Below are 12,231 nucleotides of genomic sequence, written 5' to 3' on the forward strand. Positions count from 1 at the left end.
CTTGCTGTCTATTTTGTCTCCATTGCACATGCATTAATAGCTGGTAGCTAATCCTTTTGATGTTTTAAAGATGCAGCCACTTAACTCTACCTCAAAGGCCGTCAACAGATAGTCAACCATTCCTCCCTGCATTTGTGGGGCCATCATATCACGAATGAAATGCAGCTCTGCCCCGAGGTGCTGAATCCTGTAACAGGTGTGAGTTTAAATTATCTAAGATTTTTGCTAAAATCACAAAAAAAATTCTGAATTTGCCTAAGAAACCTATACATTATAGGTCTATATAAGGTTCATCTACATTAGCAGGAACACATTATTGATTAGATATGTTTTCTCTCAGGAATAAGAGTTTGTCTGTTAATAGTTACCTTGCTCTTGAAACAACATAGATCAGCAGAGGTAGGAGGTCATCCAAGGGCAGTTTGTATTCCCTGTTTAGTATCCGGTTCACTGTTGTCTCAATTTCATCCACAGTGTGAAAAAGGTTGTCTAGTTTCTCCTGAGGGTCTGCTGTTGTACTTTAAGAGAAATCAAAAGACATTGAAAAATGCATTATAAGATGTACAGTATATATAGTTATGTTCAGAAGTATTGACGCCAAGAATGATAACTCTATTCCCATATAGGGTGCAAGTACTTCGCAGGCAAACATCATTTGTTCATCAGACATCGTCATTAAGTCAACAAATAAAGTAACCAACAGGAATGTGGGTTTAAGCAGAAAAATGACAGACCCACCACCATGGGTTTGAAATGACTTCAAACAAACGACTTCAAACAAAGCATGTTGCAAAACTGCAATTCATCTCCAGACTATGTAACTGTAGCAATCCAATTTACCTGATCTTCTGAACGCATTCAATAGCAGAGAGGAAGCACTGATCGTGGACGATTGAATACCTCTAAAAGGACAGCAGAAGAAAGATCCTGCTCAGTGTCAGGAGCTTAGACTGATTACGAGTGAAATTACATACGTACGTATCTGAATTTATGCATAAAGAGAAAACAGCAACACTATTTTTCTTAAGCACTTGTAGAATTTAAGAAAAAGACACATACATTATAAAACTCAATAGAATTAAAAAAAGAAAACAATATATTTTGGTGTATCTATAGGTATAAATACCTATATACAGGAACATGGCAATTTCTTGTCCTAATAGTGCAAATGTGTAATTATTTTAGGTTCTGTATCAATTACCTCAATCCCTGGCTTTATATGCCTACAACATCCATCCATTCATTTTCTATAACCTCTTGTGCTACTCAGAGTAGCAGGGAATCTGATCTCCTGTAGTCTATGGGCACAGGGCAGGTAATAACCCGGGATGGGGCGCCAAGCCTTCACAGGGCAGGGAATAACCCGGGATGGGGCGCCAAGCCTTCACAGGGCAGGGAATAACCCGGGATGGGGCACCAAGCCTTCACAGGGCAGGGAATAACCCGGGATGGGGCACCAAGCCTTCACAGGGCAGGGAATTACCCGGGATGGGGCGCCAAGCCTTCACAGGACAGGGAACGACCCGGGATGGGGCGCCAAACCTTCACAGGCCAGGGAACGACCCGGGATGGGGCGCCAAGCCTTCACAGGACAGGGAATGACCCGGGATGGGGCGCCAAGCCTTCACAGGCCAGGGAACGACCTGGGATGGGGCGCCAAGCCTTCACAGGGCATGGAACAACCTGGGATGGGGCGCCAAGCCTTCACAGGACAGGGAATGACCCGGGATGGGGCGCCAAACCTTCACAGGCCAGGGAACGACCCGGGATGGGGCGCCAAGCCTTCACAGGACAGGGAATGACCCGGGATGGGGCGCCAAGCCTTCACAGGCCAGGGAATGACCTGGGATGGGGCGCCAAGCCTTCACAGGGCATGGAACAACCTGGGATGGGGCGCGAAGCCTTCACAGGCCAGGGAATAAACCGGGATGGGGCGCCAAGCCTTCACAGGGCATGGAACAACCTGGGATGGGGCACGAAGCCTTCACAGGCCAGGGAATAAACCGGGATGGGGCGCCAAGCCTTCACAGGCCAGGGAACGACCCGGGATGGGGCGCCAAGCCTTCACAGGACAGGGAATGACCCGGGATGGGGCTCCAAGCCTTCACAGGCCAGGGAACGACCCGGGATGGGGCTCCAAGCCTTCACAGGGCAGGGAACAACCTGGGATGGGGCGCGAAGCCTTCACAGGCCAGGGAATAAACCGGGATGGGGTGCCAAGCCTTCACAGGCCAGGGAATAAACCGGGATGGGGCGCCAAGCCTTCACAGGACAGGGAATAAACCGGGATGGGGCGCCAAGCCTTCACAGGGCAGGGAACAACCCGGGATGGGGCGCGAAGCCTTCACAGGCCAGGGAATAAACCGGGATGGGGCGCCAAGCCTTCACAGGCCAGGGAATAAACCGGGATGGGGCGCGAAGCCTTCACAGGACAGGGAATAAACCGGGATGGGGTGCCAAGCCTTCATAGGCCAGGGAATAAACCGGGATGGGGCGCCAAGCCTTCACAGGACAGGGAATAAACCGGGATGGGGCGCGAAGCCTTCACAGGGCAGGGAACAACCCGGGATGGGGCGCGAAGCCTTTACAGGCCAGGGAATAAACCGTGATGGGGCGCGAAGCCTTCACAGGGCAGGGAACGACCCGGGATGGGGCGCCAAGCCTTCACAGGACAGGGAATAAACCGGGATGGGGCGCGAAGCCTTCACAGGGCAGGGAACGACCCGGGATGGGGCGCCAAGCCTTCACAGGACAGGGAATAAACCGGGATGGGGCGCGAAGCCTTCACAGGGCAGGGAACGACCCAGGATGGGGCGCCAAGCCTTCACAGGACAGGGAATAAACCGGGATGGGGCGCCAAGCCTTCACAGGGCAGGGAACAACCCGGGATGGGGCGCGAAGCCTTCACAGGCCAGGGAATAAACCGGGATGGGGCGCCAAGCCTTCACAGGACAGGGAATAAACCGGGATGGGGCGCGAAGCCTTCACAGGGCAGGGAACAACCCGGGATGGGGCGCGAAGCCTTTACAGGCCAGGGAATAAACCGGGATGGGGCGCCAAGCCTTCACAGGCCAGGGAATAAACCGGGATGGGGCGCCAAGCCTTCACAGGGCAGGGAACAACCCGGGATGGGGCGCGAAGCCTTCACAGGCCAGGGAATAAACCGGGATGGGGCGCCAAGCCTTCACAGGACAGGGAATAAACCGGGATGGGGCGCGAAGCCTTCACAGGGCAGGGAACAACCCGGGATGGGGCGCCAAGCCTTCACAGGACAGGGAACAACCCGCGATGGGGCGCCAAGCCTTCACAGGGCACACACACACAATTCACACACAGACATGCACACCTAGGGGCAATTTGGAAATTGCAGTTCACCTTAGCATGATTTTGGACTGTGAGGGGAAGTTCCTGGAGGAAACCTCTCAACAACACAGGGAGAACATGCAAACTCAACACACATGGAGCCATATACCTATACCTTCATGTATAAACTATACAGTTCTTATGTCACATTTTAGGTTGCAGATGCACTGGGGTCGGCGATGACTGTAGGGAGCTCAGTTTATTTACCTGATTTGAAGTCAGATGTAGATCTTTCAGTGGCCATAAGTGTCTATAGAAAAGAGGTATGTGAATATGGGTGAGTACAATAATTTAGCTATATAGCATACTATATGGACTAAAGTACTGGGAAGCACCTAATCACTGAATTCAGGCCATTGGCATGGGTGTATAAAATCAAGCATCTAGTCTTGCAGTCAGGTTTGCAAACATTTGTGAAAGAATGGGTTGTTCAGAAAAGTAACTGTCATAAGATCCCACCTTTGCAATACGTCAGTTCATGAAATTTCTTCCCTGATACATATTCTACGGTCAGTTGTAAGTGGTATTATTGAAAAGTGGAAGTATTTAGGAACAACAGAAGCTCATTCATGAAGCGGCAGACCATGTAATGTAACACAGCAGGGTCGCCGAGTACTGAGGGGTACAGTACGTTAAAGTTGCCAACACTCAGTTGACTCAGTAACTCCAGAGTTCAACACTTCCTCTGGCATTAAGCCCAGCACACTGCACACTGGGAATTTCATGGGATGGGCTTCCATGGCCAAGCAGCTGCATGCAAGCCTCACATCTATGTGTCGCAGCCAGGTGTTAAGTGGGCGTCCCCTTGTTCTGGTCCAGTGACTTGGCCGTAGTGCTGTAACTGATGCTCCCTCACAATGCAGGTAATGTGCCTCATTCGGGACTCCCTGAGCAGCTGCTCATTTGACACAAAGTCAAACCAGCGGCACCCAGGGATTCTCAGAAGAGACACAATACCAATGGAGTCAAGTTGTCATCTCAGGTCATAGGATAGCGTCCATGTCTCAGAGCCATATAGCAAGACAGGGAGTACCAGGACTCCAAAGACTGGGACCTTCATCTCCTTACAAAGATATTGGGAGCAATACCCATGTTTTGTAAAACTGATCTTACTTCAAGTGCCCTCCAGTATAAAGACACCAATTTGTCTGTGCATTATGATGTAGCACAATGGCAGAAGGCAGAGGATGAAATCACAGCTATATTTTAAGGAACCCAGGAGCCAGAAAATTGAGGTTCCAGAGTTCATCCTCAGATTCCAACCTCGACAAGTAACAGCAAGATACCTGTACAGCTCCGCCTCTGCTCATATGAACTTTACTACATGTTTTGGATTCCATCAGTCTGGAGACAAACCAGTGCTGGTGCCAGGAGAAATCTGATGGCCAGGATTTACACGGCTGGTGTCCAGATGATGGTAAAAGTTGTCATAGTGGTGACGACGGTAAAAGTTGTCGAGCAACAGCACACCACGGAAAACAAAACACACAACATCTGCGCTTTCATCTGTGATATATTAATAATTATTTTTTAGAGTGTTTTTTTTGGAGTCATTTGAGGGGTGCTAGTACCCCCCCCCCCCCCCCCCCCCCGTGACATAGACACTGAGATAAACAAGCAGAAAAGCAGCATCACGGCTGACACTAATCTCATTGGTCAGCACAGTCTTGCGGTACCATCTGACTGGAAATAGGACACCGATCCCGGAGCACCACTAGTTGTCATGTTGTTTTCCAGTCTGATGAGCTAAAGGAGAACAAGGTCCGAGTGTTCCACTCCAGCTACGAGTACAGCAGATGCTGGCACTCTGAGGAGATGAGGACGGCCTGCTTCTCCCTTCCCTAGCTAAGCTCCTCAAAATATATACAGGTAGTTCTCAATTTATGTAAAACTGATCTACGTAATTCCAGATTAGGCAAAAAAAATCCAAGATACATAGAGTTTACAGAAGCACTAACACAAAACGTCTGTATGCAAATTTTATTAATTTATTTAATAAGTTCTTTAGTACATATGACCAGTACATTTATGGCATTTTGACATCTTGAATAGTATGGGAAGGTAATTCTGACTTATGTAAAATTTGTTTGTGGAATGGATTACATATTTCAGTGTAGTACCACCTGTTCTGTCCTTTTAGATCTGTCCTGTTCTGACTGTTAGATCTCATGTAAGGATAGCAATACTGACCGTTGGACATCGAGAAACTCCATGAGCTTCGTGTCAGACAGCAAGTTCAGGTGCAGGATGCCCTGCCAGTAGCACGCATTGTCCTCCTCATGATATAACATGTACAGCATGGACAGCTCAGGGTAGAACTCTGGCAGGACGACGGGCAGCACCAGCGAGCAGAAGTCCATTTCAGTCTCGCTATAAACAATGGCATGACATTTCATCATTAGTCTACAGAGCACAGCTAGTGCATTTCATTAAATTCTTGACCTGACCTAATATTTAGCTAAAGAAAACCTGGCCCATATCTCAGGGTTAATTCAGCTTTAATAAAATTTTATAAAATCATAAAAAGGCAGAGCCAGCCCAACCCTTTTCAGGGCCCTAAGGAGAATTTGATTGACCTGGTTGTCATTTGTCATTTTCCTTCCCAGTCTGACAGGCTGATCAGATATGGCCTCCCGGTGGCCGCTGGGCCCATAGCAGTCACTTAGTTCGCCCATGCCTTGGGCCGGCCCTGTACAAGGGCTCGCTCAAACTTAATTACCAAGCCATATCAGTTTTCGAGGCATGCACTGGTATGTAAATTAATACGCGTTTAGGGCTGTACACTGCTGTAGCAAATTAAGTTATTTTCAAATACACCATACAATCATCCCAGAAGCAGTGTGCCAGGGGTATGTGACTGGATTACATATTAAAGTATTTGAGAAAAGATGTGCCTCTTTTTTGTGTATAACATTATAGACCATTATACTTTTTAATATATTGTATATTTCTGTCGCATTTTTGGCCTGCTGCTAATAATTTTGCCTTTTTACGTAAACATTTGCGTAAGATTTAACAAAGAAATAAGCAGATTTTCAATTTACCTTGATTCTACGGGTTCAGAGCTTTTGTTAAAAAGCTGAGGAACATAATCCCTAAAACAGAAGAGAGGAAATTAAACGAGAAATATTATAAACATTTTGCATTGTTATTATTTCATTTAAAATGAATTATTTTTATTTTAAAATGGCGCTAACCCTTTAAGCACATTGCAGAATATATAACAGATAAATATGGTCCCTTTGTGTGGGTATGTATTACACTCGAATTAGGAGTATAAGACTCACATAATGATCTCCTGGATCTTCTCCGCGTGGTATTTGACCTCCTTCTGGGCCATCTCCAGTAAATGCTTGTTGGCTCCAATCCCAGAGTAGGCTGCCTGGAAGACCAGGATTTGTGTTTGAAGCAGCTTTCCCAAGGGGTGTCTGGAAGACTGCAGGGACTGCAAAGAAAAAAGACACTTTCATAGAAATGAATCAACGATTTGCTTAAAAGTCAAGCCATTAGAATGATTTAGAGGATTGTACAGCAATATCTGATATGTCATAATATTTCATTTTAAAAATTGTCGTATGCAGACATTTTGAATAGTAGATAGAAGTTGATAGATGTAAGTATGTAAATTGTTACCTTTTCCAAATACTGCTGAAGTTGATCTTTACTCTGCTGAAGTCTCAGTTCCTTTAAGAATTCAGTGTTTGTCACAGCTTCCCTGCTTAAAGTGACATGAGATTAAGGCCTCAGTGAAACCAACGTACTGACAGTATTTAGCCAACATCCTGTGCTGGAGTGCCCTCTCACTGTTGCTCACCAATTCAGAACATATCCTTGGCTAATAATAAAGGTGCCCCGCTCTGTATGGGCAGTGGTGGCCTAATGGTTAGGAAAGCGTGCTTGTGATCAAATCCCCAACCAGTAAGGTACTGTTCCCTGGACTCTAAATAATAGCTGCCCACTGCTATGTAACTTACGGACATATTTCATTGTGGCGTGTCAACAATGACAGTTTTTCACTTATGGCTCCTCTTATGCCGTAAGTGAAAACCCTACTGTCCTGCAGCGTACAGGAGAGAGGCACTTACCCAGTACAGGAATGGTGCTGAGTATAGCTCTGAGAGTCCAGTCCCTCAGAGCCCACCTTTCGCAGGGACCTGCCGCTCTCCGTGCGGAATCCCAGGAAAGCCTCCTCCATTTTCTCAGTGCAATCCGAGCGCAGGTACTCTATGAAGGGGGTAAAGACACCTGGCCATTGCCCCAGAACAAGGAAATCTTGTCCTAGCTGTCTGGGAGAAAATATCCGACAGGACCCTTTGTTTCTCGCCATGATCAAGAGGAGATGGGTTAACAGCCGAGGGAAACATTTTAAGGAGCCCCAATAAAAATAACATTAATTTGAATTTTGAATGAATTCATTTATTTCACTCGTGTTTACAGGTGGCTGCAAGGATTGCATAGAGTAACTGACTGTTACTGTGCATATGACAATAAATTCTTGAATCCCGAATCCTGAATATGAGATTGAATTCGGGATTTCTGAGTACATGTATGCTGGGCAGGTGCTCCAGTATCCTTCCAGAGTCCAAATACATGTCTTGAAATTGCCCATAGGGTGTCAGTACATATCAGTGTGCGTCCTGCTCCGAATTTCATCCAAGATGTGCCTGTTCTTGCTGGGATAGTTTCCAGGCTAGATAATACCTCATACTGGATAATCAGCATGGATATTCGATAGATGGTATAAAAAAAAAAATACATTCAGTATTTGCCTGTATATATCCCTGATTTAACATTCTGTTAGGTTACCATTGGCTGAAAAGGGCAGAGGTGACGCATTATTTAATAATACAGATTACACAACTTACAGATGAGTGGCTACATAGGACATCTCAGTATTGTTAGATGTGTTCATAACTCCACTTGCTTGCAGTCCGTTCCCAAACGTGCTGCTGAAAGTCCCTTCAACTGTAATGCCATCTGGAAAAGTTATCTTTCCCTAAGGACAAGGACACACAGAGCATTATTAACTATTTGGGCTTCACCTCACCATTTAGACCAGTGTTTCCCTATCCGATCCTTGGAACCCCACAGACAGTCCAGCTGGGAGCAAAAATGGAGACTGCCTGGAAGGATGCTCATAGAGAGCAAAAACATGGACCGGCTGCGGGTTCACGAGGACCGGACTGGGAAAAACTAATTTAGAATAATAAATAGTGCCAAAAGACAGAATACTACCTGTCAAATATAGAATCGTAGACAGATGACAGCGTCAAAGAAGAATGGAAATTGAGTCGCTGAAGCTTGTTTTTTAAAGGTTATTTTAAAGTAATTTATAAAAGAATGCAATAGGAAAGGAACTTTGTCCTGAGTTAAACATTCTTAGCATTCTTGTGAATAGACATTCTGAGTTCAGTTTCTCATTTTTTTGGTTAGCATAGCTACCAGAAGAAATTGCACCGAGACTGGAAGGATGACAGTTGTTGGAACAAATTTGAGGTTTAGTCACAAAGATGGCTCAGCTTGAGCATAACAGTCATTCTTCACGTAGAGGCGCACTCCCTATGGCATCTACAAGCTCGTGTGTTGGAGTCCTATATCAAAGGATCTTAACAGCCGTGTTACAGCTGGCAATTGAGATGCTGTATCCTGATAAATATGCCATCCTATAAAATATTATTTTTAATGTTCTGTTTTCTCTGTCACTCGCAGGAATCCGTGACAAATTACATGTAACTTAATTACTGTGACCAAAAACATTTTTTAAGCATTTTCTAACCTTAGATTAGCTGTGCAACATTACAACAGAACATTATTTTTAATCATTTTCTTTAGAAGAAGCTTTTGTCTAAAGTGACATACAGTAATTGTATTTCAACTACTTACTCACCTTCCACAAATCCCCAAACGCCCTTTAGCTAAACTGCTTCTACAATTAATATTGGGCTCTCAGTTTATGAATAAAACTTTTAAAAGTCTGATTCATTGTCTCATTCTTCTTGTCCCAATAAATATGAATAAATATGAGTAAATAAATATGATTAATTTTGAAAATCCACCTGAGCCTCTGTCCCTTGAAGGATTGGAACCTACTTGCACCATTCAACAGTTTCAATAAATAATACAGAACAACAATACATAATTTACTTGACAGGTTAGAGAGAGATGGATATGGATAAAGAGGTCACACCTTTCCTCTCAGCTGTAAGTCTTCAGTAAACTCTCCTTCATAAAGTGACTTATCCTCAGACAGCAAGACACCTTTACCCTTGCAAAAATATACAAAAAGTAATATTGAAAAATCACACAGCACAGAAATAACGCATAGCTTTTCCTTTTTGGTTATTAAAAAGTGTGTGTTTTAGGTTCATAGAATATAAACTTCATAATAATGTAACAACAGCAGTTTGCGTTATCCAGACATTAACTTTAAGCAAATTTCATTTTTATTCCGGGCCCTTAATAAATATAAAACACAGTGAATCCCACGTAAGGCACATGCTCACTATTAGCTTGCCCCCCTGGAAGTTGCCTTCGTAGCAGAGTCCTGACTGCGTCACCACGATACCCCTGCCTTCCCTTTGGTCATCCTTCCACATGCCGATGTAGCGATCGCCACTAGCAACAAATCAATAAACAAATAAAGGAAATGTACTGCTAGCTATTTAACATTATCTATCTATCTATCTATCTATCTATCTATCTATCTATCTATCTATCTATCCATCCATCCATCCATCCATCCATCCATCCATCCATCCACCATTTATGCATACACCACCTGTTAATTTATGTTCACAATATTCTGTTTGTGTACAGTGTACTGTTGCACTACATGTATTGACTTTGCACGTTTTTATTGTTTTGCACTATATTTTTAAATCTGAGCACTTCATGTATCTTGTTGTATGTAAAAAAAATCCCCCCTGGAATCAACAAAGTATTATCCTACCTTATCTTTTATCTAAAATTACAATAAAAGCTATTTAGTCGCCGCACAATATCACTTTCTGTATATTTTACCATGAATGTGAAACATAAAACAAATGACTTGTCTTACAAAATAAACATGTAAGCTTGGTTACCTGTCTGCAGTCTCCATGACGCCATACCCATGTTTCCTGTCATTCTCCCAGTGCCCGACATATCGGAAGAAGCTGCTCTCCCCCCGGGAGCTTTCCAAAATTCCAAATCCGTGCCGAAGGTCCCCCTTGAAGTACCCCCTGTATATGGTGTTGGTGCTGTACCTTCAAAAGATCATGAGATTACGTTAAACAGAACAGACATTAAACAAAGATGGAGAGCAGATCTTCTGCCTCTTAAATACTAGACTGATGTGCTATCTTGTGCATAAACCACGATGAGACAGTATTAATGAAAGACTGCACTATGCACACATTTTTTTCACTGGAGAAGATTTACGATGATGAGTAAATCTGTAGCTCTTTACTGTATGGAGTCACTTACTCACACATTCCGTATCTCTGCTTTTTCCCCTCGATCCAGTGGCATTTGTAACAGTTGTATCCTTCGGAATGGGGAACTAAATATACTCCAAACCTGTATGGATACAGAAGGAGATCCTCGACATTGGAGAGCTCTGTCATCCATCACTCATAGCTGCCAATTAAGTAAAGAGCTGTGATGAGCCTAGAGTCTTAGGAACCACTGGGACAATGGGGGTGGTATGTGGCTCTGTGTGCTAAGCCTCAGCACTTGCGATTAGAAGATCACTGGTTCAAATCCCATGGCGGACAGAATGATTTCATTATCGGGCCTCCAAGCAAGGCCCTTTACCCTAATGCCTAAGTACTCAACAGGCTTTATTTGTGACTTGCCTTGTCCTGAATGTATTCAGTTATAGCTTATAGCCTACAGGGTAACTGGTTTAAATTCTGTTGGAGGCAGAGTGATATCAATATTGAGCCTCAGAGCAAGGCCCTTAACCTTAATTACTTCAGGAACTGGATTACCATGCTTTATCAAAAAAAAACATCTTCTGAATAAGTAAATGTAAAACAACGGAGGGAATCCCCTAGATATCAGTCTACTGGAGGGCATAAAATGGCCCACAGTCACAAATTCAATGGGCAAAAATAGTTTGTTCTTAGGCTATAGTGGGGAAGTTACTGGAAGATACTGAAGCAAACCAGTGCAAACATGACTGATCATCCAAACTCTACACACGTTCAGCTGGAATCTATGCTGCAACCCGAGAGGTATGTGGTCACAATGCTAAAATGCAGAGACTAGCTCATACAACTACAGAGTGCTGGATATGGATCTGGTAAAGATCCGAGACACCAAGATGGCATCATAAGAAAATTAAACGTTAAACAGAGAGCATTCTGGATGTCTGGTTTTCTTTTTGAGATACAAATTTAAACATTTTAATTGAAACTGAACATGAAACAACATGCACTTATCCAGAGAAATGATGATTTTTTATTGTCCAGATGATTATTTATATAAATAAAATCCAAATTAACATTATAAAATAGTAAACATAACCTATAAATAGCCTAACCCATATAGAATCATCTATAAAGTTATAGAATAGTGAAAGTGAACCAATGAACTTTAAGGGCATTAGGCATGTATCCAGATAGACGTTTACTGTGCTCTGATTGCAGTATGTGGCTCTTACCCATGTTCAAGGCCATTCATGAAATCTCCAGTATAATTGCGTTCATCTTCCCATTTTAGTGTCCCTCTATAATGAAACAGACATTGATAATGTTACCTTATGATGTATGACTGTCCCCCATTTCTCTACAGCCATAATTCTATGAGGCAAGAATTCAACCACATTTTTGCATTTGCGGAATTCCTGCAGGTTTGAACCTGCTTGGCCATTCCCCACTTTCAGAT

At 44.0% G+C, this 12,231-nt stretch overlaps 1 protein-coding gene across 3 annotated transcripts in view; it reads right to left on the bottom strand.

Moving 5' to 3' along the window:
- LOC125716307 (ALS2 C-terminal-like protein) overlaps positions 1 to 12,231 on the bottom strand; it is a 42,008-nt gene that overhangs the window by 1,929 nt on the left and 27,848 nt on the right. For 2 of the 3 annotated variants that reach the window (XM_048988567.1, XM_048988482.1), the window contains 15 exons: positions 12,008 to 12,073; positions 10,828 to 10,920; positions 10,446 to 10,607; positions 9,867 to 9,978; positions 9,551 to 9,628; positions 8,229 to 8,359; positions 7,449 to 7,649; positions 6,997 to 7,081; positions 6,651 to 6,808; positions 6,408 to 6,458; positions 5,554 to 5,733; positions 3,571 to 3,613; positions 841 to 902; positions 369 to 518; positions 91 to 187 (listed from right to left, as the gene is read on the bottom strand). In XM_048988567.1, the coding sequence (XP_048844524.1) occupies positions 91 to 187; positions 369 to 518; positions 841 to 902; positions 3,571 to 3,613; positions 5,554 to 5,733; positions 6,408 to 6,458; positions 6,651 to 6,808; positions 6,997 to 7,081; positions 7,449 to 7,649; positions 8,229 to 8,359; positions 9,551 to 9,628; positions 9,867 to 9,978; positions 10,446 to 10,607; positions 10,828 to 10,920; positions 12,008 to 12,073 (1,669 nt within the window). The remainder of the gene's footprint in view (positions 1 to 90; positions 188 to 368; positions 519 to 840; positions 903 to 3,570; positions 3,614 to 5,553; positions 5,734 to 6,407; positions 6,459 to 6,650; positions 6,809 to 6,996; positions 7,082 to 7,448; positions 7,650 to 8,228; positions 8,360 to 9,550; positions 9,629 to 9,866; positions 9,979 to 10,445; positions 10,608 to 10,827; positions 10,921 to 12,007; positions 12,074 to 12,231) is intronic. The other variant, XM_048988655.1, reaches the window with a different exon arrangement.

This window comes from Brienomyrus brachyistius, chromosome 1, assembly GCF_023856365.1.
Source record: "Brienomyrus brachyistius isolate T26 chromosome 1, BBRACH_0.4, whole genome shotgun sequence".
Taxonomy (NCBI): domain Eukaryota; kingdom Metazoa; phylum Chordata; class Actinopteri; order Osteoglossiformes; family Mormyridae; genus Brienomyrus; species Brienomyrus brachyistius.